Source organism: Mycteria americana, chromosome 5 (assembly GCF_035582795.1).
Source record: "Mycteria americana isolate JAX WOST 10 ecotype Jacksonville Zoo and Gardens chromosome 5, USCA_MyAme_1.0, whole genome shotgun sequence".
Lineage (NCBI taxonomy): Eukaryota > Metazoa > Chordata > Aves > Ciconiiformes > Ciconiidae > Mycteria > Mycteria americana.
In genome coordinates, this window is record NC_134369.1 from 38103860 (window position 1) to 38131576 (window position 27717).

At 38.0% G+C, this 27717-nt stretch overlaps 1 protein-coding gene across 1 annotated transcript; it reads left to right on the forward strand.

Moving 5' to 3' along the window:
* Positions 1–13308: 13308 nt before the first annotated feature.
* On the forward strand, positions 13309–23676 carry EMC7 (ER membrane protein complex subunit 7). The gene is made up of 5 exons (XM_075503010.1): positions 13309–13631; positions 16782–16901; positions 18957–19095; positions 19639–19719; positions 21844–23676. Exons 1-5 carry the CDS (start codon positions 13396–13398, stop codon positions 21994–21996), a joined length of 729 nt encoding a protein of 242 aa, XP_075359125.1. The 5' UTR covers positions 13309–13395; the 3' UTR covers positions 21997–23676.
* The last annotated feature ends 4041 nt before the right edge of the window (positions 23677–27717 follow it).

Here is a 27717-nt window from a genome sequence, read left to right on the forward strand (position 1 = left end):
GTGGGGAGGGGAGGATGAAAACTCTAGATAAAACATAGGGCTAGCTATTTAACACTATTCATTTTGAAGCAGTTGTGAAAATTTCCCCTGTTTAAAACTTTTCACACAAATTTTGTTAATACCTATTAATTGAAGTGGGCACTCATGGCTGCAAGTTTGAGTTTGAACTTGGTTGAAAAAAATAAAAGTAATTTCACTCTAAATAACCATAGCTGCAGGTTTGTTTTGGTTTTGTTTTTTTCATTGTGTACTAAGCTGGACTCTGATACTAACCTGCCATATGGGAGACAGGAGGTGTAGCACTGACCCTTAATGGGATAGAACAGAAATAATCACACAGACTTCAACTGCTGCAGACCTAGAATATTTTTGTTTCCATACTGACTAGAGTTTTGTAGTATATCTCTTTATGTATATTGTAGCTGCTGATCATATTGCTATAAAATGAGACTTGCTTCTTTCGGGTTGAATGTGGTATGTAGCTGTTTCTGATTCATACAGATCACTGCTTGAATTCAGTCAGTTGTTACCTGGAGCACTATAGTGTAGATGAACAACTAACTGTTGGTTTCAAACATCTGTACTTTGCTGTAACAAAATACAGAGATGCCATGTTCACGTTTTCCACCTTTGTTTTTTTTCTTATTCCTTAATTTCAGTGCTTAAAGCCATTTGAATGCCCTTTGGGAAGTGATAGCAGCCAAAACACGTGATAAAAATGCTTTTACAAATATACTTGTGACTTGCTTTAATACACTTATGTGAGTAATAGTGTTCTGTGAATTTGGGAAGGAGGCTGTTTTCTATATGCATGGGCTTGAAAGAAACAACTAGTGGATTTTACTGAGATTGCAACCATGTTCTTGATTTTTTTTTTTTTTTTTTTTTAGGTAAGCGCTATGTGTATTGTGAAACAAATAAAACAAATGCAAATATCAGGATAATGTTACATTCCAAGACTGCCTGGTCTTGTGGTGTAAGTGTTGGAATACATACACACCCTAGCATCATACTTTAAAGTGACCTGCAGACAGTTTCTAATAGCTCTTGTAACTTACGTTGATGGCTCTTTTTCAAGATGTATTTAATCTACTGAGCTTCACTTTCAAAAAGTCTGAATTATGTTTGGATCTTGCAGTTGCCACTTTCACTCTTGTTTCAGATATTCCATGGATTGAAAGACTTAGTACAATAAGTATTCCAGCTTCAGAAAAATAGCCTGTCTTTTTGTCTTTTCTGACAACAGGCTTTCATAACACCTCTCTTCTGCATGAGACAAACTTATTTTCCACAAGAGTTAAATTGGTTTTAGAGACACTGTTTCAGAGGAGGATTGCTACATCCAAGAAGCCTGTGGCATGTTTGGTTCTAAATGGAGGAGAAGTTGCACAAATAAAGTCAGCTGTTAGGAGAATGCATATTTCATTACTGTCAAGTTGTCTTATCACATGTGAATCGGCTGTGCTATTATCTACTTACTCTAGATTAAAGTGGAATGATGGATTATTGGGGAGTTGAAGTCTTAACAACTCTTGGCTGTTAGAAACCAAAAATGCTATTTCCATGCTGACAAAACTGCTACAGTGAATGCAGAAAGGAACTATTTGCTGTGTGCTTGGTTTGGAGAGCAGAAATCTCTTTCTTCTTTCTAGGTCTGCTAATAGTACTTTGTCTTGAAGCTAAAAGATATAGACATTTATATGTGTGTGTGTGTTTAAAATAACATTAAGCTTCTGACTGAAAAGGAAAAAAAAAAACCCTTGCTGCATTAGTTCATTTCTGGATGACTGCCACCCCATGTTCCAGCTGCAGAAAAAAGTAAATAAAATTATAAAAATATAATTAACCGTCATTGTACAAGTAGTGGTCAAAGCAGAACTAAAGAATAACTGGGAGGTTCTGTTCTCTGCCTTGTGTTCTGGTAGGTCTAAAACCTTGGCTTTTTTTAATCAACCAAAATGAGTGATGATTGATGGAAGCGTTAATTCTGGAGTAATTCTATGCCAACAGCCATCATTAGCATAAGAATAAGCTGGGTAGCTGGTTGTGAAGTGAACCTTGCCCACCAGAGCAACTGTCTTCTGAAATTTTCTTAGGAAGAACCTTTTGGTATTTCAAGTAAAACTCTGAATTTGCTTTTTTTGAAAGATGCTACAGTTAGGGTGCTTCCTGCTAGAGAGAGGAGAGAGGGAATTCTGAAGGTTAAGATTTTGAGATCTCCTGCTATTTGGAAGATGGGGTAGTGCTGCAAGTCCCCTCTAAAAATATTTACTGCCCTCTAAGTGTTGGCATTGGTCAGTAATCATTAAAGAGGGTGGAGGGCTTGAACACAGACAAACTCTCATCAGGACTGTGGCTGATGTATGTATGCCTCCCTAGTTGTCTGTTGGTGTAGGGAGTTGACTTTTATAAATTAAAACTAGGGAAGGGGGAGTGTTTTGTTTTAGATATGGTACAAAAATTCCCACCACCTGAGAAGGGTGCCTGTGATAATTGGAGATTCAGGTTTGATGATGCAGGAAATCTTCCCACTCCTGTGTGCCTAATGCCACAACAGCGAGGCACTTTGCAAAGGAAGGTTGGAGCCTTGGTGCTTGCAGAGCAGTCACGTTTCCTCCCAGTTGCTGCTTTTCCACCCCTCTGACGTGTTGGAGCACATCTGCTTGGCTGAGTTCCCAGCTCCACATCAACCTTGTCACTTATCCAAGTGAGAATAAAATGCCTTCATATTTGGCACACCTGGTTTCCCAAGTGATGTCTTGTATCTCAAGTCTTCCAGCTTCTCACTACAAACAAAATTATTAGCTTAGTGTCATCGAACTGTGAAAACTTAGAGGTTTATACCTCTGATGAATAACACATGGCAACTGTGAATGCTAGCACTTTGTTTACCCCTTACATTAACACTGGAGAAGCAGAACGATGCACATTAATGCAGTGGCTATTTCAGTTACCAGGTTTAAGATGAAGCTGCTATGTTAGGTGTGTTTGTATGTATGTATATAAATGGCTTTTAAATATTATACCAGTATTCTACCAAGTATTAATTAAAAGTGCCCACAGTTCTGAACATTTGGACATGGCGGGCTGGTAGCTAGTTAAAGAGAAATGCTGCTTAGAGGTGGGTGGCTTGTTGGTTTTGGGGTGGTGTTTTTTGGTTTGTTTGTTTTTTTTTATTCACCCATCTGGCCTCCCCCTCTGAGTACAGGACTTTAAATTTGTTGGTGTCTCCTTGAATTCTCATTTTTGCAAGCTTATGCCTTTTAGGGTGGTTTTCTGACCCCACAGAAAATGATCAGGGAGTTGGATGGAGTGAGGATGTTTACTAGCCTTGTTCACACAGTGCTGTGCAAGCACATGTATGCACTCGTTGCTGTGCAGAAGTACCATTTTTACACTTCCTTCTGCACTCCAGTGCATTTATGCTTCTGTTGGTGGCATGTCGCAAGATCTGTAAAAGGATTATTTCCATCTTGTAACTCTTGATTCAAAAAGCAGAATTAGTTGCTTCCCAGCTGAACAGAGAAGCTTGCTACTATAGCTAAAACCAACCAAACAAAAAAAGATACACACACCCCACCCCCCAAAAAAAAAAAAACCACAAACCTGAAAAACTAGAATTCACTTGTCTCCAGCATAAAGTAGCGCTGTGGTAGATGACAACAAATGCTGCCACCCATTTTTCACTAAAAAGGGTACATAAGAATGCCTCTCTGAATGAGGAGTCTCTGTTATGGATTTTTAGGATTAGTGCATTGCATTTTAGCACTTTACTTCCCAGATTGTCTGACTATTTGGTACGTGACCTCAGCCACCTTACTCTGAAGGGCTGTAAATAGGAGAACGCCCTTGGAGCTGTCTTCACAACTGGCAGCTTGCTAACATCATCCTCCTTTACCTTGGGGACTAGCGAGGCGTATTTCAGCATTTCCATATGCAGGCTTTGGTGTACGTACTTCTGATACGTGCTTCCTCATTTAATAGTTCTCTGTGAGCTCTGGAAAATGAGAATTTAGCCTCTGGTGACTCACTTGAGTCTGGTTTGGATGAAATGGTTCTCATACCAAGAATTCTGCTTATGTGAAAGCAACTGCAAGACCTTCTCTCTTCTTCCATAAGCTCACCAAATCTAAACCCTGATCTTAATAGGCTTCTGTATTCAGAAATCTGTTTATCCAGTTCCTGGATACAGTTCCTGGTATCCTCATTAACACTTTTTTCTGACAAAATGGATTGGTCTGTGGTTCCTTTGTAGTATTTGATTATCATTAACTTCATGCTATTTTTCATACCTTATAGAGCAGGTTCTATCCATTAGCTCTGAGGTGTCTCTCCAAGATACTGCTGCCCACGTTTCCTGGTGTTCAGCATAACTGTCAGATTTCTCAGGCATTTATTTGAAGTTGTCTTTTGGACAGGAAATGTATTCAGAACTCAAACTGATTTTAATGGTCTGAAATAGTATCTTCGCAGGTGTTTAGAAGCATTGTGCTTTTTGATGACAGTATTGTTTGTGGTGGCTTTGCAGCAGTATAATTGAATTTTACCATCTCAACAATGAGAGACTCAAGTGAGAGGAAGAACTAATTTGAGTCAGATGGCTCCAGCAAGCCCTACCTTTTGCTCCTACATCCAGTGTTGAGATAAAAAGAATATAAGCAGTAATTACTGCTTTAGGGAGTATTTGAACCCAGCCTCAACCATGGCTACTGTCTCATATATTGTTTTTTCTCCTCATGGCACCACCAGCAGTCAGTCATGCAGAGTTGTGGCATGTGTGGAGCCGCTGCAGCACTGCTCCCTGGTCTGCTGCTCCATGTCAGCTTCAGACACAGCATCACCTCTGCTAAGAAAGTAGGAGACCCTTTGGAACCCTCAGTAGATTCTTTCCTAGCAGAACTTTCCTTAGAAGATGTTCCAAACTCATATCTAAAGTTGTGCCCACAATTCAGTTACAAAAGTACCTGTTTTTCTTTCCTCTATGTGCCTCTTCTAGGTCAAGATGCCACTGTGTGCTTTGTATGTCAGGAGAACATTCTCATTTTAAACGCACAAGCTCAGACTTTGTAATGTCCCCGTGTTTTGTCTGCCACAGAGACTGGCCAGCCAGATAATGAGCTGTGCAAAAGCCTGCAGTGGGACTTGCTGGTGGTCCACCTGAGCTCCAGCTCTCTGTGGCCTTGCTGAAGAATGCTTCTATTCCGGACACCTACACTGCAGCCATTAAAAGGTCCAGTTGCTTTTTCATTGAGCATCACGCTATTTTATGGAGAAAGGGATATCATGTATAATAAGATTATCGGTTGCAGAGATGAGCAGGTTGGTGGGTTTTATTTAGTTGGTGTGGTTTGGTTTGGTTGTTTTTTTTTTCTTCTTTCCTAAACAGGTATTACCTGGGCCCTCAGTTTGTTAATGGATATTTTTGTTAAGAGTTTATGCACTTTCTTTCCCCTTCTGCTCCCTGCCCCCAAACTCTTGCATGAACACAAAGTAGCCCTGGCAGTTATTTGATTTTTGCTTCCCCTTTCCAATACTTATTTTGACATGTATGTATCTAAAAGCACATCTTCACCCTTGCAAAAAGTAATTCTAAACTAGACACTAGAGTCTCTGTCACCTGGAGTGAACACCACTTTTAAGATGCTTTGCTGAATTCTTTAGGCTTGCAGGAGACAGTAAAAGCTTATAAAATTAAATCCTGCAATAATTTTTCTGTGGATCACTGTTGTTTTATTTGCCTAAAATAAAAGTTCTAAAAGCAAAATACAAAATTAAATTCAGGACTCCTACTATCTGTGGCAAAACAACTCCTTCCAGTGGGCCCTGGATTTTACTAGACACTATACAGAGCTTCCTAGAGGAGCCTGCTGGTAAATACATTTACAAATAATGAAAGCAAGTAGCTAGAGGGGGGAAAAGAGGCATTTGAAGGTGACTTATGCTACTATTTTTTCCAAAAACTTAAACTGTTACATGAGAAATATAAAAATGACTCATTCTTACATAGCTCAAAAAATTAAGGAGGAAAAAAATGTAGGTGTCCAAACCCATGAATTACATGGCAAGTACAACTCCATGCTGCAAATGGAAAGATTTTATATGATAAAGCTTGTATTATGAATCTAAAAATTACTTAATTTAACCCTACACTGCTGATCTGAGAAATGGCAAATCCTGCTTCAGGCTGAACTATTAAAGTAAAAAAAAAAAAAGGTATGAATGTAATATAGAAAGAATCACTGTACTCCCATAGGACTCCTATTTACCTCTAGTCTACATAGATATATTTGAGTCAAACAGGAAATACTACTACTTACTGCAAAGCTGCTCATCATGTTGCTTTAATGAAGCTGTTTAACACATTGAATAGCAATGTAACAACGCATACAAAATTAGCTTGTTTGCCATTGATTAATGATAGATAATGTGTGCAATTCACCACAGTGGTTCACTTGAGCAGTTCTCTGTGATGTACTAACTCAGGCTCATCAAGGCAAGTCTTTACTTGCACAGTCTGATGATTCAGCATAAAAGCCCACACAAATAGGAATGCAAATTAAACATAAAAACAGGATTCATATTTAGTTTTCTTATGGTTTAATAGAGGTGTAATGCACCTCCAAATTATTTCATTCAGATAAACAAGGCAAAGATTTAGGGGTAGAAGAACAAAAGTTGCTTATTTCAATAATAGCTTGAAAATAGTTACAGAAGACTCACAGGCCAGTGCAGTGAAACAAGACAATAGGAAAAAACTATCAGCAGTTATTCTTTTAAGTGTTGAATTTCAAAGCAGCAGCAGCTGGTAAACTCCCTCAGGTATCAGATGTGCACGTGTAAGGTTATATATATCAAATGCCAATCTTGTACAAGAAAGCCAAGCCAAGGACAGCTACAGTTCTCAGCTTCTCAAGAACAGCCAGAATGTGTTTATTTTAAACAAAAAACCAAAAAAAGTTTCTACAGCTGCTGCTGAAGATGACTAGCAGTAGGAGTAGCTAAAGCTTCAAAAAAACCAAAGCACGGGAGAAACATTTTTTCATTTCTGAGATCAAGAAATAGCCAACTGAATTCAGAGCCACTGTAATTTTCTATAAATAAGAGAATGAGTTGAAGGCCCAGCTTTGTTTCTTTTGCTTTGTCAAATAATACAAGCACACAGGTTTTACTACTTTGATATTTAGTTTGAATCCAGATTTGCTAACAGTACACACTGTGGTTTTTGTAACAACATATTTAATACACTAAAGAGAATGTTTATCATCTAGAAAATGCTGCTCCAATTACAATTGCATTATTTTACACAATTTATAGTGGGGACTTAAAAGTATAACAAAGATGCCCCAAAAAATTAAGGAAAGGTGGGCTTCAAAATGGTGCAAATCAATCTTTAGTGGCCTTTGGTCAATCACCCCCTTGAAAACCAGCATAAAGTTTCACGAGAGGCCAGAAATGCCTAAACTTCCAGCCAGAAGGAGGCTCTGTGCTGCTTTTGGCCTTTCTTCAGTTTCTCCTAGCACAGAAGCAACTGTAGCATAATTTAAGCAACTGCTTAAGGCTGTCTGAATTACAGCAGCCCTTTGCATGTTGGACACAGGATTTCCCAGACTCTCTGCAGGGCAGACAACGTGCAGACCTGCTCTGACTGTGAACGTGCCACTCGGCTCCTGAGCAGGGTTCTCTCTGGTAGAACATCCTACCAAAGCGCTTGCAGCTCTGGCCTCCTGTCTGATGTGGACCAATTCTACAGAGCATGTGAACTTCTTCTTGAGCTTGAAATACAAAGAAAGGAATGTTGTTTTGTGGTGGTCTATTACCAATACTGCAGTAAAGCAGAAAAAATACTTTCATATGTCATTCTGTAAAGGATGCGATAATGCTGTATTATGTGGAGGCCACCTTGTGGCATTATGGAAGTAGAATCCAGATGTAAAAAACAACAGAGCGTTTAGACTGCATAACAAGAAATAAGGATTTTCAACTGCTTATATTTTTGGAAACCAAATGTCACAGTGATGCGTCATTCTAGTCGTATATGAATGATTACAGGTAGTGTCCGTAAAGCAACAACACAGGAATTTGAGGACATGTGTAGCACCATTCTGTGTGGCATTGCTTCTTACGTAGTCAGCTTAATGGATGCTGTAGTTCTTAAACAAGCTGCTTGCATGGTTTATGCACAATTGCTGCTTAACAGAGATGTAGGGACAAATTTTACAGTGAACAGGAGCAGATGAGAACAGCAGTCAAAGTACTGTAAAACCAACTTCCAGGTTACCATCATGTTACACCCGTATTTGTTCTGCTTGCAAGAGGGGGTCTGGAAATTTTTACAGCAGGAAAATTATGCTCCTTTTCCCTGCACTTAAACTAATAATTAATTTGAATGAAATTTGAGTTCAGTAAAGATCAGTTCAGTCAATTGCAACCAGACAAAACTGGCTATCATCTGGCAATCTCAATGTCAGCATTTGCTAACTCCTGTGAAGTGTACTAAAGTAGCATCCTGTTGATGTTTTTTGACATACATTATCAGAAAGGTGGAAACAATTCATTCCTGAAAAAAAAAGTCCTGAAGTTGGAGGTGGAAAATGGAGGTAAGGTAAGCCTGAAAGAGAAGTATCAAGTATGATTGCTGTTGTAAAAGGAAGGTAGGACAATCCTGAGTACTGGAACACTGGATCTTCCAGTGCCTGCCCGCCCAGTAACATCTTTAAGGAAAAGGCAAAGAAGTTTTTTCACGAAGCTGTACAGTGTGGGAATTGATAATGCAGTATCAGGGTACAAGAAACCTGTTTCATGACTTAGCTTTTGTTGGATGATTTTCAGCATACAGCAAAACCTTGGGAAAGGCATCTGAATCTCAACAATTTCCAATGAAGTTTGTCCAGTCAACTTGAGATGAAAGCAAACAAGGGGGTAAATGAAGGTGAGCTCTCTGAGACAGAAAAGTCTTCAATGGTACATGCTGACTCCACGCTGCGGGGATGGATGCGTTGGAGATGCAGAGATTATTCTGACAGCTACTGAGTTTACAGGGGATTAGGAGATTTTCTGCCTCAACATGCAAATCTGTCAGAGATGGAGCGTAGGACGATATCCAGAGCACTGACGGGCAATCTTTTTGAAGCAGACTGGTATTCTGGAGCAAGTCAAGATGGCAGCCTGCGTACCTTTCTGCCCCAAGTCAGAAGTAGGACCCTCTCAGGGCATCTTATATTCAGGACAGCACAAAGACTGTCACTGAATCCAGGCTGCAATCCTGACTTGTTCTGTCCGTGTTCTTATGGTAACCTAAGTAAACATTTCTAGTGTATCACTGTAAATTGCCAGTAGATGGCATAATGATTCCATGCTACAATAAATTTATTTAAAAAAAAAAAATCAGTGCTGAAGGAAATACACTGCACAACTCTTGTTAATTCTATGTTAATCATAGTAAAGCTCCTTGTGAACAAGAGAGCTCAGTAAATGAGTTAACTGGCTGTGGCCTTTCACAGTACCTTTATGCTGAATTCTTCCATCTACCTTCAGTTTGTGTATTCTCATAGATCTGCTTGCTTGGGTGGGCATTTTGATTTCTTCTCACCTCTAATTAGTTTCTCAAAAAAAAAAAAAAATAGGATGTAGTATGAGTATTCTGATCCACATCTAATTCTTATTTATTCTTCGTATCAGCCAGGTCTGTGTCTTTGCTTCCACTGAACATTTGTGAACCAGCACTGCTCATTTGGTGCACTTGGTGTTACCTGTATGCCTATATTGGGGGACTGACTCAGAGACTACAGTAAGATTAGAGGCAGATGGCTGAAGCTGCTCCCTGCTTGTCTGCTGAAAGTCAACAGCTCTGCATATCACTGCCTGAATCACATGCAAAACAGACTGTGGGCTGCTGTTGCTTGTGGTCCAGTGTATGTCCAGTGTATTAAAGTAAACCAGTGTCAATGACAGGATCAGGTACATTTTCAAAAGCAAAATATTTAAATACTAGCCAAAGTGCTATGAGCTTTATAGAAAGAGAAGGTTTCAGAGCAATTGCACTGAGATGTTCAAAGGTGAAGTTTATGAAAATGCTTTACTAATGGTGAACTATAAGCAAAAAAATGTATATAGCAAGTTTTGCTAGCGTTCAGACTGTGAAAAGGATTCAGCACAAAAATAAGTTCTGCTACATTTTTGTAAACTCCTTTTACCCTCAGGGGAGAAAAAACTCTCTTGCTACTTAAGAGTATCCACCAGTATCCCAGACTACGTGATTCTCTGTAAACAGCTATGATGCTCATGGATTTTGATGTTGCATTTGGATAGCTCAGGGGGATTTAATGGGTCTTCTCTGCTTTTTCGGTTTGTACATGAAACCAAAAGTGACAAGAATCTGGAGATACGGATTTCAACGTTATCGGTGTGTTGGCGTTGCGTTAATCTAGACCTCTTTGTTCAACCCATTAGAGACTGTTGGCTGTCATCCATCTAGCTGACAGTTTTGTAGCATTAGTGACAGCTGGTTGAAGTAACTCAGACAAAACCGAGAACTTGCTTGTGAGCAGGGTAGAACTTTTCAGAAACTTGCAGTTTCTACGTAGCTGTTACTCAGGGAGTGAATCCATCAATGAAGAAACAGCTATAAAACACAGAGGTCATCCTTGATTGCACTTTCAGGAGGTTGATGGAATTATTCGGTTGTTTCAATTGAACTGAAACTGTTGCTTGGCAGTTTTATCTGTCTTTTCTGATCAGGGATTTACTTGACATCAAGCTGCAGACACGGCTTTGTTAATAGTGAAATTCCTTCCAAAAAAAACCAGGTAGCATCTCCCACATGATATACTAAGAAAATGAGTAGTTGGTCATATTTGGTTATATTTTGATAAATTTATACCTGGACACTTTTATTTCTTTGTTTCCATTTGTACTACTTTTGTTTTGGGTTTTGTTGTTTTTACCTAGAAGGCAAATGCCCACAGCACGATATCAACACTCACAAACAGCATTGTGCAATCTACTCAAATGAGATGCTGTTATAGCTAGTCTTAATCAAAAAGGCAGTAATTGACCAATTTAATTTTCTCAGTTGTGTACACTTAAAAATATGGTAACCAATTTATCTGTTTGTATGAAATAGAGCTATTAGTATGTAAAGAAGTTACACAGTGAGAGGAGAAGGGACCATTTACCTAACATTAAAATGGTTACATGCCAATACAGGTATTAGAAACTTCACATATATAAAAATAAAGATATGCTTCTGCAATGAAAGCTGCACCCACAGTCAGGGTTTCTACATGAGGATGGAATTCTAGCCGAGAGGCTGTTTAAGTAACTTGTCAGTTTGTTAGCAGGATGATACAGAGAGAGAAGCTTCTTGGATTAGAGTATGAAAGAACAAATGAGGTTTTCTTTTCTTTGGGTTCACAAGGCTTTAAACCAAGTAACTGTATTATCTAGGTTATAAAAATAAATGCTTTGGTTGAGGAAATCCTTAAAACTGGAGGGCATGACTATTTTATGTGGTCTGAAAGCATCCTAATACAGTTCCTTGAGGATATTTAAAAAATAAATAATAAATAAATAGCATTTTTACACTAACTGCATATGAAAACTAGTAACATGAGATGTCACTATGAAGACTATGTCTTTCTGTGGTGTTATACAGAAAACAGCGTTGTGTCTCTGGCTTTAACATAAATCCTACTATTTAGTGCTTCTATTGGTAAGCACCTGCTTCATTAACAAAAACTGAAAAAAGTGATGCTCAAAGTTATTCAACTCAGAGAAGCTACTTTCTAACACTCTTCAGTTCTAGCATTCTTAGGTTTCCACCCCCAAACCTGCTGGAGTTTCTTGCTTTTCTGAGTTTATGACAGAAGAACCTCATGGATCATATGTCTTCCTGGTTGCCTCCAAAGTAGAGACATCTCAAAAATACTACCAGAGAAATAATTCACATTATCCCACTCACATGGGATGACACATGCTTTCAAAATCATGCCTAGTGTAATATAATGTTTTTATTGAGTATCAGCTGATGACCAGGTTCGTCATCTCTAATATAATCATGCTTAATAATTAAATGTTTTCAACGTGTTCAGTAATTAACTCTGACATAAGTAAAGAGAGGTAAAAAGGAAGCAAGTGTAGCCACAACGTGACAATGAATACATATGATGTAACAGGACATGCCACGTAAAGGGAAAATAAGGGTAGGGAAGGTATTACAGCGCTCTTGGTTTCTCCTATAACTCTGTGCCTGCCCATTAAGTAGCAGCTTTTCATACTACTGTACTGTTAACAACTTCTAGCTATTAATCAGAAACAAACTGCAGCACTATAAATCACTGATTAAAAGATAACACTTTAGGGCTTGATTTAATGACCAATCTTAATTTTTTTCTTTTGTAAGCTTTTTTGTAACTTTTTTCTATAAAAAGCTTGATTATTATTTTTCACATGATAACTATTAGGATTTAACTTAAAACTAAAATGTCTTAATTCTAAATACATCCATGTGTTACCAAGGGAGATACATCTACTTCTTACACATTTATGTTCTTCAGCTTTGTGTTTGTGCCCTTTCACATTTTAAGCAGCAAATTACCTTATCCTTTGTTTTTCCACACAAACTGAAAAACAAAGGAGCCTTCCCAACACCCACTCCATTTCTCATCTTGGAATAAGCGAATTGTTGAAAAATTGTGTACGGGGACAGATTATCCGGGTTGCAAGTTACCCGTGCCGCAGGAGTCAGAGCGAGCTCCGCAAAACGTTTTTGGCGACTGTGCTGCTTTTAGAGCCCGAGAGCACCTGCTGCAAGGTCTGAAAGATGTCCACCAGCAGCCAGCCCTGGCGCATCCGTACTGCCCCTAGTGAGGGGCAGGTGTCCCTGCGGCCTTGCTAGTGCTCTGCCCGAGGTGCGGGGCGTCCCCGCTACCTGCGCTCTTTCACGCGGACGCGGGCAGCAGGGCGGCCACGCCGGCTCGGGCCCCCCATTCCCGCCGTGCGGAGGCTGGGCCGAAGCGCCCGGTACAGCTCCGAGGGAAGCTCTGTCCGGCCGGTGCTCCGCCGCCGGGGCCGGCACAGCGGCTCACCTCCTCCGCCCGGGCAGCCACCCTCCCCGGCGCTCGGGCCCTGCGGCGGCCACCCGAGGGAAACCGCCGGGCCACTTCCGCCGAGCAGCTCCCTCACTCCTATTCGCCAGTGCTCTGTACGTCACCTGACGGCGCGCCGCTCTCCGACGCGCGCATGCGCACGGCATCCGCGCCGTTCCTCCCCCCTCCCGTCTGGTGCGCACGCGCAGCAAGCCCGTGGCCCTGCTCTCCGCGCTGGCTCGCGCTCAGCGCATGCGCCACGGCCCCGGCCCCGGCCCCGGCCCCGTCCCGCGGAGCAGGCGGCGGCGCGATGGCGGCGCGGAGCGGGGCTGCGTGCCTGGTGCTGCTCTGGCTTTTTGCGTCGCCGCTGCCCGATGGCGCCTGTGGCTCGGAGGCAGTGGGGACAGCGGAGTCGCCGGGCGGCGCGGGCCCTGGGGAGCGGTTTAAGATCGAGGGCCGGGCCGTGGTGCCCGGGGTGAAGCCGCAGGACTGGATCGCGGGGGCCCGGGTGCTGGTGGACGGGGAGGAGCACGTCGGCTTCCTGAAGTGAGCGGCGGGGCGGGGCGGGGGGCTTGGTCCCGGCGGGGAAGTAAGCGTCCCTCGCCGGGCTTGGGCCGGTGTCGCTCTGTGCCGCGGGGGCCGCTCGGAGGTACTCTCCACCTCTGCGCCCCTGACACGCTTAGCGTCCCTTCTGCAGTCGCGGCCGTAACATGGCGGCCAGCCGCGGCAGAGCGGAGCAGCTCTCTGCAGGTTAGCGGCCTTGTCCCAGTTAGCAACGCACAGCTGTGGAGATGAACATCTCGCGTCCGACTTTGGCTTTACTGGTGCGCTTGCACCTTACCTTGTAAGGCATTAGAAGCGGCCAGGCCTGTAGTGGGAACCTGTAGTGCTGTAGGTGTTGTTGTTTTCGGCCTTCTGGGGACGTAACGAAATTGATGACTAAGGGTGCTGGCTTTTTAGCGATCAAAAAATTCGAACTGAATTTTCATTAAAAAAATCCCCAAACACGTTTGCATTAAATTCTGGAGTCCAGTGTTTGTTCTCAGCTTTTGAGGGTGCAGATTCTGTCACTTCTTTTTTAAGACCCTCTCCCTAGTGAAGAATTTATCCATTCTGAAGAAATGTTTGTTTGTTACAGAAAGTTAGAAAGTTGTAGTTATCAACTTGTAGTTATCAAGGCAGAAAGTTACAGTTGTAGTTATCTATTACAGTACCTGTGAAAAACTGTTTCATTGTACCAGTGAAAGCCATTTTCAAGAGATATGGCTTCATTCCTTCACACAAGATCATGCAAATGCATTTGGAAGTTGTAGAGGATCACATTAGCTTATTCAGTCTCAGGTGGTAGTGGGTATATTCAGATTAGCAAAGGATCTAGAGATATTAAGATATAGAAAATGTCCTCAGAATTAAGAATTGAGCTAATCTCATAGTTTCAAGAGTAGAAGCTAATTCTAAAATCCTTTTTATTATTTTTAATACAGTATAATACATTGCTTTTAAAATTATGTATTAAAATGAGAAAGTTTATATGGAATTAAGATACACCATCTCATAAATACCAATCATTTTTAATTATTCCCTCTGCAGTAAAAGTTGAACTGAACTTTGGGAACTGTTGATAGGTTAACACAACAGATTTCACTCTGCAAAACTTGCAGAATCTTGTCAATGTAGCACCCGATAAGCCAGTACAACCAAGTTGTGGGAGCCTGACATCATATTTAGGAGCTGATTTAATAAATACCACGGAGTTGGTAAGTTTCCAAACGCTTGCTTGGAACTCGAGTTGTCTGAAGTATGAGGAAATAGTTTTAGCTAAGAGCATACCATATTTATGACAGTGTAACTTAGATATCAAGCTCTATTGATTACATTAATTTGATACGTTTATTTATAGACGTATCCAATTATATTAATATAACTTAAAGCTAAGCAATTAATATTAATAAGTTATTTGGTTTGATAAACTTATTTGTAGATGTGGTACTACCATAAGCATGGTATATTTTAGCAAAAATGCTTTAACGTTGGTTGGGATTTTTTTTGTCACTTGTAATGAGCACAGTACTAGATGGCAGTATACTTTTAGTAAGAACTGTGTTAGAAGAAACAACAGTTTTCTTAAATAACAGTGGTATTTCAGGCTCAGTAGAAAGATCCTTCACTTTCAGTGACATATTTAAATGTATTTGTATCAGAAGATATATTTGTATCAGAAGATATATTTGTCGCCATCTCTCGGGCAGGTTTTGATTATATATTACATGGATGTCATTCCAGTTATCAAAAAGAGGAAAATAATTATTTGACATAGCAAAGTTGCTTTTTGAGTATTTCAGGAGTCATTCTCTAGTATCAGCATTTTTATAAATCTTATTAGTTTCCCCACTGTAATAAAAATTAAATTTTTTTTTGTTCTAAAAAGGCAGTATTGGATACCAGCATATGAAGTGAGAAATTTGCTTTGTCATATAAATAAATCTTTACAAAAAAACCTATAATTGAATTTTATCAAAATAATACTGTAAAGAATGAAACATTAAAAGGAAATTCCTTGGGAAACATACTTATAGCAGTTACAATATAAGATAGTGTAAGCATCCTTAGGGCTTCAAATCATCACATAAAATATTAGTGAAAGCCACCTACCCAGTACTGTTTATATGCTTCTGTCTTTGTGGTGAGAAGGTCCTTAAGTGATGTACGTCTTTTAGAGAGAGAACTTGTGTGAAGGACATAAGGACAAAATTCTTTTTGAGGATTCACTTTTAAGAGTTCATGTTTTTGTTTTCCTCATGCAAGTTTCTAATGTATCAGGTTTTATTACTTTTTTTCCCCCTCTGAACAACTTTTTAATCTTAATTTTGAGTCTTATTTTTAGGAGACATCTTTTATATTAATTTTAAAAGGATAGAGAATACTAAGTTTTTCTTCCTGGAAACTTCTGGAAGCATGTAGGAGGAAAACTACAAGTTTCCGTACTGTAATTTAATGGCAGCTGGTGCTGAAGTTTTTGAGTATCCTTTTACTAATATTTTCACTGAATATTCAAGTTTCATGTTTTATAGTAAAAGCAGTCTGTCTAAGAATCCCTTCTGTGTATATGTTCAGAGCTTAGTTTCCTTATTGTTGTGATAGACCTTTCCAGCGTGGGCTAGTCCTAAAGGGAGCAATTAAAAGTAAAAACCTCTATTTTGCAATAAAGGCACAAACCTCAATTTTTGTGCGTTGCAAGTCATCTCTAATAATCTGCCCACACTGTGTAGGATGTCAAGTTTTTGGTTTTGTTTTTGTTTTTTTTTTTCTTCTAGCAGAAGTACTGAAGCAAAGTAAACTTCCTCCAGAAGGAGGAAGGAAGGTGTAAGTCGATTCTGCCATTATTTGAATACACGAAATCTAACCATTTCAAATCTTTCTTACACTGTTTTTTTTGTATTCCTCCAGCAAGACAATAGCTTGAAGGCATGAGAAAATCTTTAATGTAACTGGTAATTTCTGCTACTGTTGTGGCACACATTGATGACCTTAAGGGGCTTGATATTATGAGTATTATTTTCCTTTTGGTCATTGTTGTTGTATTAAGATTTATAATATAAAACGATACTATTACAGTGTCTTCTTTAAAAAAAATAAAGCACCCTCTCTTGTGTACTGGAGCATATTGAAATGTGATGGAACTTACTGTTTTTTCAGGACAGATGGAAGTTTTGTGGTTCATGATGTACCTTCAGGATCTTATGTAGTGGAAGTTATATCCCCTGCTCATAAATTTGAGCCTGTGCGAGTTGACATAACTTCAAAAGGAAAAATGAGGTGAGCCTTTCCTGATTTGCTTCTGTATTGATCTATTAAGTATGCGTGACAATACAGTGTAAGGAGTAATGTAAACAAGTACTGTAGATCTGATGTTCCATTTCAGACCGTATGTTTCAGCTTCTTTTAGCATCACTTCCAGGAGCACACTTCTTAAAATCCAGTCTGATTTCTTTATTCCTTTCATATTTATGGCCTTAAATAAGAGGAAATGGATAAAAAGAGTCCTTCTGTTTGTTTACTTTTGTTATTTTCTTAATGCAACTATCCTGAAATAAAATGTAGACATAAATCAGTTAACTGCTTTATCTTTTGCCAATACCTTTCTTTTTCTTCTTCCCTTTTTCCTTTCTTTTTTCATAAATGTTCTGTCAAGACTTGGCACAGTGAAATTCTAATTCATTCTAATTCTAATTTCTAAAATATTTATGTTACACCTCCATAAGATACTCCTTACAGTTATGGCAAATGCTAGTAGTTGCCAGCTTGCAGTATTTCTGTAACGTCGTTAGCTTTTTTAATGTTATGGCCAGCTACGTTATCCCTAACTACTATAACTGTACATCTGTAACTGTACACTATACAGTAAGTAATACAGAAAATTGGCTATCCTATCTAATAAGGTAATTTTCGTTTAGATGAACATGTTTGTAGTTAATCTTTCTTTGTCAGGCACACATGTAGTATCTTAACTTCAAGTTTGACTTTTACAGTATCTTACAAAAGATGCCGTTACATTTTAGGAGTACAACCATCAATATAAACACTGCAGCAATATTTTTAGGGGAGGTTAAACATTGAAATCGCAGACTGAAAACAGTGCAAACAGTCTGTTTATAATAATAATAGCACAATTTGTTTGTGTTTAGATTTTTTTCCAAACTTTATGAATTTTTATTTTTATACTTTGTTAGGCAGTATCTCATTGGCAACAATTAATATGTAATAAATACGGAAGGAACTCGGTGAAATAGACACAACGGTGTGTATAACCTCTCACTTAGCACCGTTTTGGTATCTGAGGACTAGAGGTAACAAATTTGATGTTAAGTAAATTGCTAGGATATGTCTGCAGAGCAAAGTACCAGTAGGCTTGACATCTCAACCTCGGTCAAACACGTAGAAACTATAATGAGGAATACAGTTGGGAGATGCATGAAAAAATGTGATACACGGGGAAAATGTCAGCTGGGCTTTTCTAAGGGAAGTTCTGCCTTAAAAAAAACCAACCTGGAATTCTTAGAGGAAACAGCATGTGGATAACGGATACATTTGATAAGATCTACTTGAAAATCTCAAAAGCTTTTGAAGAAAATATATAGTCGTAAGGTAGGAGAGAAAGACATTCTGTGGATGAATATTTGGTGAAAAATTCAGATGGAATAAATGCTTTTTCTTGTAATGGGCAGAAGTCGTCCCTGGAGTTGCACAAGGCAGGTAAATATTCATAAATCATGAAAAATGGGTCAAGAGTGACAAAGTTAGATGATAGTACCAAGTAACTATCTAAATACTAGGCCCAAGTGAAGAATACTACTGAAGAACTATGGAAAGACCTTATAAAGTAATGAAGACTGAAATTCAGTATTGATAAATGCAAAGTAATGCACTTAGGGAAAAGGTAGTATTAACTTCATATATAAATAATTGTTGCCCCGAGCAAACTCTGTTTACACTACACTGTTGAAAGCTGTACCTTCTCTTCAAACATTGTAGCTTTTCTTGCTTGTTGCCACGGTGAGAAAAAATGTTTTGCAGAAGTTGTATTTGAACAAATAGTTCTGATGTTTCTGATCTGCAGGTCTGTTTTCCATATCGAGTTTTTCAGCCTGCTTAATAGCTAGCCTGGAAAAAAGGTAGAGTGTCACTTGATTCCATAAAGTACGCTGCTGAAAGAAATTAGCTTCTGAAAAGTGAAGCCCAGCTGACACTGCCTACCAGATAGTTTTGTTTGTAGTCTGTTATTGGAACTTTGTTTGAAATATTATTAAATAATCTTTATTTTTTGTTAAAGATTGTATTTATATTTTTAATTATTTGCATTTTGTTCATTAGAGCAAGATATGTGAATTACATCAAAACATCTGAAGTTGTCAGGCTGCCATACCCACTCCAGATGAAATCTTCTGGACCTCCTTCGTACTTTATAAAGAGAGAATCTTGGGGATGGACAGATTTCCTCATGAACCCTATGGTACGTACAAGCAATGCACAAAGGTTAAAAGTATGGTAAGGATCCAAATATAGCTATTCTTCAGAATACTGAGAATAAAGTAATTGAGAAAAGATGTGCAGACTTTGCTCTTCTGAGAGGATTGTTTTATTTCTTTGTTTTTTACTTCTTTACAAATAGAAAGTTTTTCTATGACCTCTCCTCCCCTGTATGCCCACTCTGTTTATGTATGTCGTCTGAAAATAGCCCATAGTCTGGTTCCTTTGACAACATGATGTTGTTCTAGTAGTTTGGAGATCAATGTGTTGCAAGATCATAATTATAAGAGTTGGAAGAAATAACAAGCATTTACTTTAATGGTCCAACTTTGAAATCTGTTATTTAAAACATAATACTTCTTTATCAGGTTTCTTTCCTGACAAGTGGATTACTGTTAGTGGGTTACTGACTCAGAATGCAGTAGTTCTAGAATTTGGCTGTTTAGCTAAAAGCTTTATGTCAGTATAGCTAAAAATGTCTGGAGCAACAAAAAAGCTGAAGAAATATTTGTTGTTTTCTATGTAGGTGATGATGATGGTTCTTCCATTACTGATATTTGTGCTTTTGCCTAAAGTTGTCAACACCAGTGATCCTGATATGAGACGGGTAAGTACATTCAATTGATGCAGACATAGAGAACAAAGATAATGAGATTTTAAGGTACAGAAAAGTAATAAAACCAAAACTGGACTTCTAAAGAAGTCTCAATGGGCATCATTTATTCGGTTAATACAGTATTGCTGTTTTGACAATGAATTCTAACATTTCCGACTCATGAATTTGCTGTTAAACAGCACAACACAAATTGTTTGGCACAGCTTTGAGAGTATTACAGTATGAATGGTGTTTTCCAGAGTTTCCGTAGAGCAATAAATACAATTTCTCAATGGCTATTTTTTCTACAAATTTCCAATGTGTTTCTGCACCGTGTTTAAATCTAGCACTTCATTTTTAGACATCATTTAATAAGTGTCAAGTGTGTTGAGAAGAGTATGATGTGGGGTTCTCTTATCCATCAACCTAAACCACATAGTTTACAAGACTGTTAAAGCCAGATGTCACAATAGTGTATATGATATGGAGTCTTAATGTAGTCATTAAATTATCTGATTTATTGTCCTTTCATCATGCAAAATGCCGAATAGCAGAAGGCTAGGACAAAATGGATATTCAAGGTGTTTGCTAAATCCTTTCTTATTTTTAGAAGTATTCCTTGTCTGTCTTGGGTGGCTGCTTTTTGAGGGTTTGGTTAATTTAAACTCCTTTTCCTCTAAATGACCACTGTCTTCAGTAGTACTTTATAGGTGTCCAAGTCTGTTTTTTTTTTAAAGTAATACCTATTAAAAGCATATCAGAGCTATGTAATGCTCTTTTGGCTTTAATTTTGATTAAAAACTGGATATGAAGATAGACTAGATATCCGTGGCATGTTCTTCAAACCAAGCTGAACTTTGGAAGTTAAATTTTAACAAGATCACTTATGCCTTACTTTTTTCACTAATCTGACACTGCTTACAGACAGGCTGTACTGATGGTAAACCATCAGAACCTCTAATGATTTAGTTCTTATTAGCTGACTGATATGACTTGTTAAGGAGAAATTTTAAGTTGAAGGAATCTTGCTAATTTAAATTATCTTTAAAGAGTAGAAGAAGATAGTTTTTAAGAACTCAATTGTAATGGCATTCTCTAGATGGCCATATATTAAATTCTTAAGGGTATATCCAACTTCAGTTTGCTTGTGGAGGGTATGGAGCTTGTATTACATTTTTGAAGTTAGCTTGTTTTTTCTTTATGGAATTGGCACAGTACTAGTTTATATATAAAGTTAATGATTTGCTTAAAGTTAATGAACTGTGCTTATTGTAGAGGCATTAAGTACAGATGTAGTATAGCTGCAATAGTAACAAAGGCTACCGTAACAGCTTTTGCTTCATTTGTACCTTGAAAACAGTTAAAGCTGTATCATTCTGAACGGTAACTAGAAGAGCAAGGTGACAATCCCACATTAAATTGGCAATTACTATAAGCATTATCACATTGTGGATGTGCAGTTCAGCTGTTGTGTGCATTAAAAAGTACTTCAGGGTTTGTTGGTTTGTTTTAAACCATACTAATTCATCTCAGAGAGCTACTATGCTAAACTCTAAAGTTACCTTAGCTTAGCTGGATATATGGTCTCATTAAAATCCTTCCTTTCATGAAACAAAGAAAACTTAGCTGCTGTACACTAATAGCTTGATGTTACAAAGTAGGGCAATAAAAATATCTAACCCCTTCCAACAGCTTCAAAAATTTGTTAGATTTAGCATTACTAATTTGAAAACACAAAAGTATGTGAAATATATGAGGGCACAGATCTGAAAATCTAAACAAAAGCTTAAATTTTAAAATGGAGGAAGGTAAAGCTGAAAATAAGTAATGGCAATTTTTCTTTTAGAATTTTTTTTTTTTTTAATCAGGTGGTTGCCCTGTAAGACTGCTTAAGACATGGTTACCTTTTTCCATACACCGGTGCTTTTAGTTTGGGGGTTTTATGTTTCTGTGTGTAGCTGGGCATTTGGCTGTGGTTGCATAAAAATATGTAGCAATATGTACCCTGGAGGACTGCAAATAGTAAAACAGTATTTGGGAAAATTTGACATCTTCCTGATACAGTCTTTCAACTGATGCCTTAGAAACATCCAGAATTGTTACGAGCTATTAAGGTTATCTAATCTTTGCATGCAGGAAATGGAGCAGTCAATGAACATGCTGAATTCCAACCATGAGCTGCCAGATGTCTCTGAATTCATGACAAGACTTTTCTCTTCAAAATCTTCCAGCAAGTCTGGTAGTAGCAGCAGTAAAGCAGGGAAAAGTAGTTCTGGAAAAAGGAGGTAGTTAAGTCATCCTCCTAAGCCTGAGTTTGCACAACTGTTTGTTATGTGGTATCATGTTTATTTGTCTTGAAAGATCAAAAAGCCACTACTGTAAACTTTAATCAGGCACAAAATACGGTATGCTACAACTGTGGTGTGTAGCTTTTTTTAGTCTATATAAGCTGTTTTGTACTTGACAGTAAGCAAAAGAGGACATGGCTTCAGTACTGTATCTGTATAAAGTTACTGATGATACTGAATTAACTATATTGTTCTGTAGAGAATTATTATAAATTATATGATGTGCTAAACAGTGAATGAATGTCTTAATCATAAGACAATGTATAAACAAATTTTCAAAGATCATAGAAGTGTTCAGTCTTAAGATGGCTTTAATGTTTTATACTTGCTGTTGAGTTCTGAAATGAACAAATACTCCTTTCAAAACTGAGTTGTGGGTTTACTGAGTAAGTAATTTGCTGTATCAGCTTGTCATATGTGTTACATATAAAATAATTTGATTTTACATTGTTTGCTGCCTGTACACTTCAGTTCAAGGACTTTCCACTTTTTATTGCCCAGTTTTATTCTGATCTGCTTTCTGCTAAAAACTCTTTGGGGGGGAAAAAAAGCAAAGCATCCTGCATCAGAAAGTCTTTTAAGCCCTGTCAAGTTAGTTATGAATCCAAGGTATCTATATAACATGATGAACGTTTATCTTGGATATTTCCTTTCTAAATCACATGTATCACTTCTGCAACACTTTTGGTTCATACTGTTTTCTCTGTGCTGTGCATTCATCTTCTTAGTGGTATGATTTCAGGCCAAATACAGAACAAAATTTTTAAAATGAAAGAACAAAACCTAAAAGTATAGTAGGAAGGTAAATCCCACTTATCTTTTAAATTATGTTCCAAAGTATATGGCTGTCTCTAGGTATGCTAAGTCACTGGCAAAACTGTGTTCTTTGAGCATGCCTGTGTGTCTGTACTACAATATCTTTTCAAGCTACCCAGTAACTTCAGAGAAGAGTTGAAAAAATTGATTGTTTTCCACTAGATGAACGTTTACAAATTAAAATGACAGCAACACCTGCCAAACCCCATTAGCAACTGTCTGTAAATGTGTGTGGTTTTTTGTTGTTGTTGTTTTTAAAGCATAAATGCTGTTCTTTTCCATTTTTACAATTGCTAACTTCTTAGGTAACAGTATCCATGCAGTATGGGTAATGTATATCTGATTCCAGAAATGGTATTTAACATTCACCTAAAGTACACCTGAAGCAAAATCAATTCTAATGCATTTATTTGTTCTGCCAAACACTAAGGAGGGCTATATATTGCCTTAGAATACATACTTAGAAGTATGCTGTGAAACATAAAAGCTACAAGAGAGTAAGTACTTGTTCATAGGATTAAGTCAACTTTTAAGATGTTGGAGAAGAAATAAACCAGTTTTTTGGACAGTGAAAGATTTCAGTCTTTGCAAAGCAAGCTGCACATTTTTGGTCTGGTTTTTGTTTTGCTTGAATGGTCTTTTTGTTTTGTGTATTAAGAAAATTATGTCCAATAGAGACAAGAGGATATTTGGATATTCGTGCTGGAAGGATTTACCGAAATGAATGTCATGTTGCCTTTGTAAAAAACAAACAAACAAACAAAAAAACCCCAAAAAACCAAAAAAAATCCCCCCTACCCCCCCCCCCCCCCAAAAAAAAAAACTCCTCTTTCAGCAGCATCTTACTGAAAAATTGATAGGAAAAACAGGGAGTAGTTCTTTGAAGATGGAGCAATTACCTTTGTCACTATGCTGTCCTGGAAAGTACAAGCCACGAGTTACTTTTGTTTAACAGTAATTGGAATGACAATTAAATTGCATTAACTTGTTTTAATCACAGTTTGTTCGGTAATTAATCATACTGATGCATTTTTTGTTGTTACAAAGGTAAGAACAGCAATATTTCTGCCTTCTTTCATTGTGTCTGTTCAGGGTCTTGATCTGTCTTTAAGGGAGAATGGAGAATTCAGGCCATGAAAAGATGAAAGTCTTTAAGAGTTCAGAGTAAAAAAAATAGACAGGAATTGTAAGGATCCTAATAAAACTTTGGAGGGAGCATATGGAATATTCAACGCTTCTCTTTTTCTTAGAACTGTTATATCAAGGTTCAGGCAGTTTCATTGTGCATAAGGATCAGATGCAGTGTACCACTCCCCTGCCTTCCTCAACAGAAAACTCTGCCCCACCCCCAGAAACCCATTATCTGAACAATCCAAGCCCAAAAACCTTGTTACCTAATGTTATTCCCTCAATCATGTACGTTACTCCTCTCCTTTTCAGACACCTTTGTGATAAAGTGATTTGTAGAACTGTATTGGTCTGCTGCTGAACTAATGCTAGTTACAATGGTACCAACTTTTCTTTTTTTTTTTTTTTTTTTTTAATTTAGAGCTGGAATCTCTGTATCAAGTGAGAAAAGAGGTTCTAGCCAGAGTGCCTTGGTCACTTAAAGTCACTTGGTCACTTAAAGTTGTAACGTGGTCTTGGGCTATCTTAAATGCCACTAGGCAAAGCTTATTTGATAGCTTTCCTACTGCAGTTACTAGTATAATGCAAGGTTGTCTTTCTGCAGAAAGTAAATGTTTGCTATAGTTCAGTTTTAATTCCTTGTCCTTATTTACAGATTTTTAGTCTTTTGTCCGTGTGAGGTCTGATGTATCCGTTTTCCCCAAAAAACATAGCTGTCTTTTAGTGAGTACTTGAGATAACATAAGGCAGATGGTAAGTTGAAGCAGCTGATACCTCAGAACAGAAATTAAGGATGTACAGAATCTGCTTGGACTATAGACAAGCTGATTTCCTCATTGCCAAAAGGAGGAAGACTGGCTCCCTCAGCTTGGACTGGGTAATCCTGCTGCCTTCTGCCTACAGGTTCTGGTACTTCTCAGGTTTTGCCATTTGTTGACTTAACAAGAGAAATTTGTCCATCTTTCTGCTGGACTTCTGTTACATTTTAGAGAGTTAAATCAGCTCACAGAAGGATCAAAGAAATACCAAAGCCAGCAGAAAGTAAGCACCAGAGGCATGCAGTCAGAAGCAGGAACGCGCTGTTTCTGGCAGTGAGTGTGAGTAATACAATCAGCTCGCTGCATCTTAAGAATTTGTAGCCTACGAGCTCATTTAGCCATGTTCTGAATGAGTGGGCAACTTTGAGTTGGCTGTGTAGAAGGGAGAGGAGACATATTTTGCTGAAGTCTGTTTCAACTATTAGTCATTTGAGGTGGCCTGGAAGGTGTTTAGAACAGTTTGAAATAATTTTATCAATTACTTCATCAAAGATGCTTCCATTCTTCACATGTAAGGAAGAAATTTTGTGTATAGATATCTCACCTCACTGTTTTAAACACAGAAAATATTTGTTGGTGCTCTTTATCTTTTTGATTAAGTGGGGATGATAATGGCTCTGTAAATGGGGTGTGTATTGCTTCAAAGAGAAAGGCTAGCTTGTGGTTAAGATTTGTATTTGTGAAGAGGACTTAAAACTCTAGAATCAAGTGCTTGTGTTCCAATGCAATTGTTGGGCTTTGTGCACATAATTTATGATTTTTGTTTCAGTTTCTTGTGTATGAAGTATGAGAAGCTTGTCTCACAAGTAATTGTAAGGATAAATTTAGTAATGAATATCGAGTACTCAAATAGTATGGCTATGAGCTTACTGAAGAAAATCCAGTAAGTAATCTTCTTAAAGAGCACCTTTATTAAGCATTTATATGTAGTTCTTTATCCATATTTATTAAAGCAACCCTTTTAAGTAACCACATGTCAAGATTTCCAAAGCAATCTAGGTAATTTAAGTACGTGTTCTTTTCCAATTTAGTAAAAGTGTATTAAATCCATTTAAATGGATCCACTAGGATCCATTTAAACATCTCCACTTGGGTGTTAGCGGACCCTTGATTGCATAAAGGTTGTGTGTGATCAGTAGCTCAGAGAGGGCAAAGTTCAACAGTTTGATAAAAGGACCCTATTTTTACAGGCTAACAGTGATAGCATACCTTAAGGCACTAAAAGGATTTCACTTTCATTTTTAAGACATCATGTCTGACCTTAATCCTGCTGCTATGGTAGTTAGTAGGTAGTAAATTTGCATTCCGATGATTTTTTTTTTTTTTTTTTTTTTGTTTCATTTGAAGCTTACTTCCTCTAGGAAGACATGCTTCCTATTACTTCCTATTACTTCCTCTAGGAAGATTGCTATGCCATTCAAGAGATAGAGCTCATCAGTCTTTTCCTCGGTCACTACATAAAAACTGGGCACCCATTTAAGGCTCTTCCCTAAATGGTATAATCTAGCCACCAAGCAATCCACCTTTCCCCTGCTATTAGTGTAGGCTTCATTCTGTGTGATAGCCTGCCAATGGACTGACTAAATACAAAAGACATTATTATACTTTAAGTGCCAAAAAGCAAGCAGTATCAATTGTGAAAAAAATGGGATTTCAAAAATCTTACCTGCTTTCATCATTTCAGTGTCTGTAAAGACAGGACCTTGGATCTTAATGACTATTTTGAACTTGATACTGTGTGTAAAATCTGGTGATTCAGACCATAAAATAATACAACATTCAGGGAGCTTTTAGTCACAAAATGGTCTGTAGGAATAGTATTGAGTTTTAGTCTATTTTCAGGTTAAGCTAGTGAAAGCTTCTTGAGGTCACTAATAGGTTGTGGGGTTGTTTTTTTTTTTTTTTTATTTCTGTTGTTTCAAAATCCATAAAGGATTATGAATCCTCTGTCATAATAAGTATTGATTCTTCAGGAAAACCTGTCTACTTTTGAAATTACAAGGTTATTCCTTCAAATTATGCTGGCAGTGACCCTTGTGTAATACTTTGTTTCCAATAAGGTTATGAAGATTTAATGACAATATAATTTTCTGTGCAAGTGGAACTTAGCTAGTTAGCTCTTTTATTGATGATGCACGAAAACAGATTACAGTTGAGCTCATTTTTATTATGTATTTGGTTCTGCATGGCTGATAGGAATAAAAATTAATTAAAGACTGTCATTCAGTCAAGGGCATATGGTAGTGAATATACAACAGAAAGAAAGCCTTTCATGGCATTTTTTGACCAAAACTGGATTTTGAACTGGTTCTTTAAAGCTGAATACAAACATCAAAAAGTAATATAAAAGGTGGTGAAAGTCATTTGAAAACAGAGCAAGTAAAAAGGTTTTTAAGGGAATATTTTCTGTTTGAAATATTACAGTGTTCTCCTCGGAAGCTCTCTGGATTCTTTAAGGATCTTCTTGCTGTCTGGTACACACAGGTGGACCATTTCCCTTTGTGTTTCAGAATGGAGAACAGGAGACCCAAGCTCATAGTCTGGTGTGCAGGGCACAGGACTGCTGTTTACCATGCAGATGCAAGGACAATCCAGTTAAATACTCGGAGTAATACTGCCCATTCCTGGGATCAGAACAGAATAAGACTTTGAACTAATTTTTGGGAGTGAGGAGGAGTGTTTCTTTTCCTACCAGTTCATTTTCTCAGCCATCCATAGATGTGGTTTAGATTGTTTCAGCTTGGCAGGTGAGAAATGGGTAAGCTATATTAATAAAGATTTAATTTCTTGACTGTGGTAGTAGAAAACCCTGAGGGGAAAGAGTATCTAAAGAAATTGGAGATCAAGATTAAGCCTCCTAACGAGGTTGTATTTTTGCAGTGCTAAACATTCTCTATTAC

Excerpts from the sequence above, each read along its gene's own strand:
- EMC7 (XM_075503010.1), top strand. The coding sequence starts at position 13,396 with ATGGCGGCGCGGAGCGGGGCTGCGTGCCTGGTGCTGCTCTGGCTTTTT. Across the intron at positions 13,632-16,781 it reads GAGCACGTCGGCTTCCTGAA|GACAGATGGAAGTTTTGTGG; the intron begins GTGAGCGGCGGG and ends CTGTTTTTTCAG. Across the intron at positions 16,902-18,956 it reads ACTTCAAAAGGAAAAATGAG|AGCAAGATATGTGAATTACA; the intron begins GTGAGCCTTTCC and ends TTTGTTCATTAG.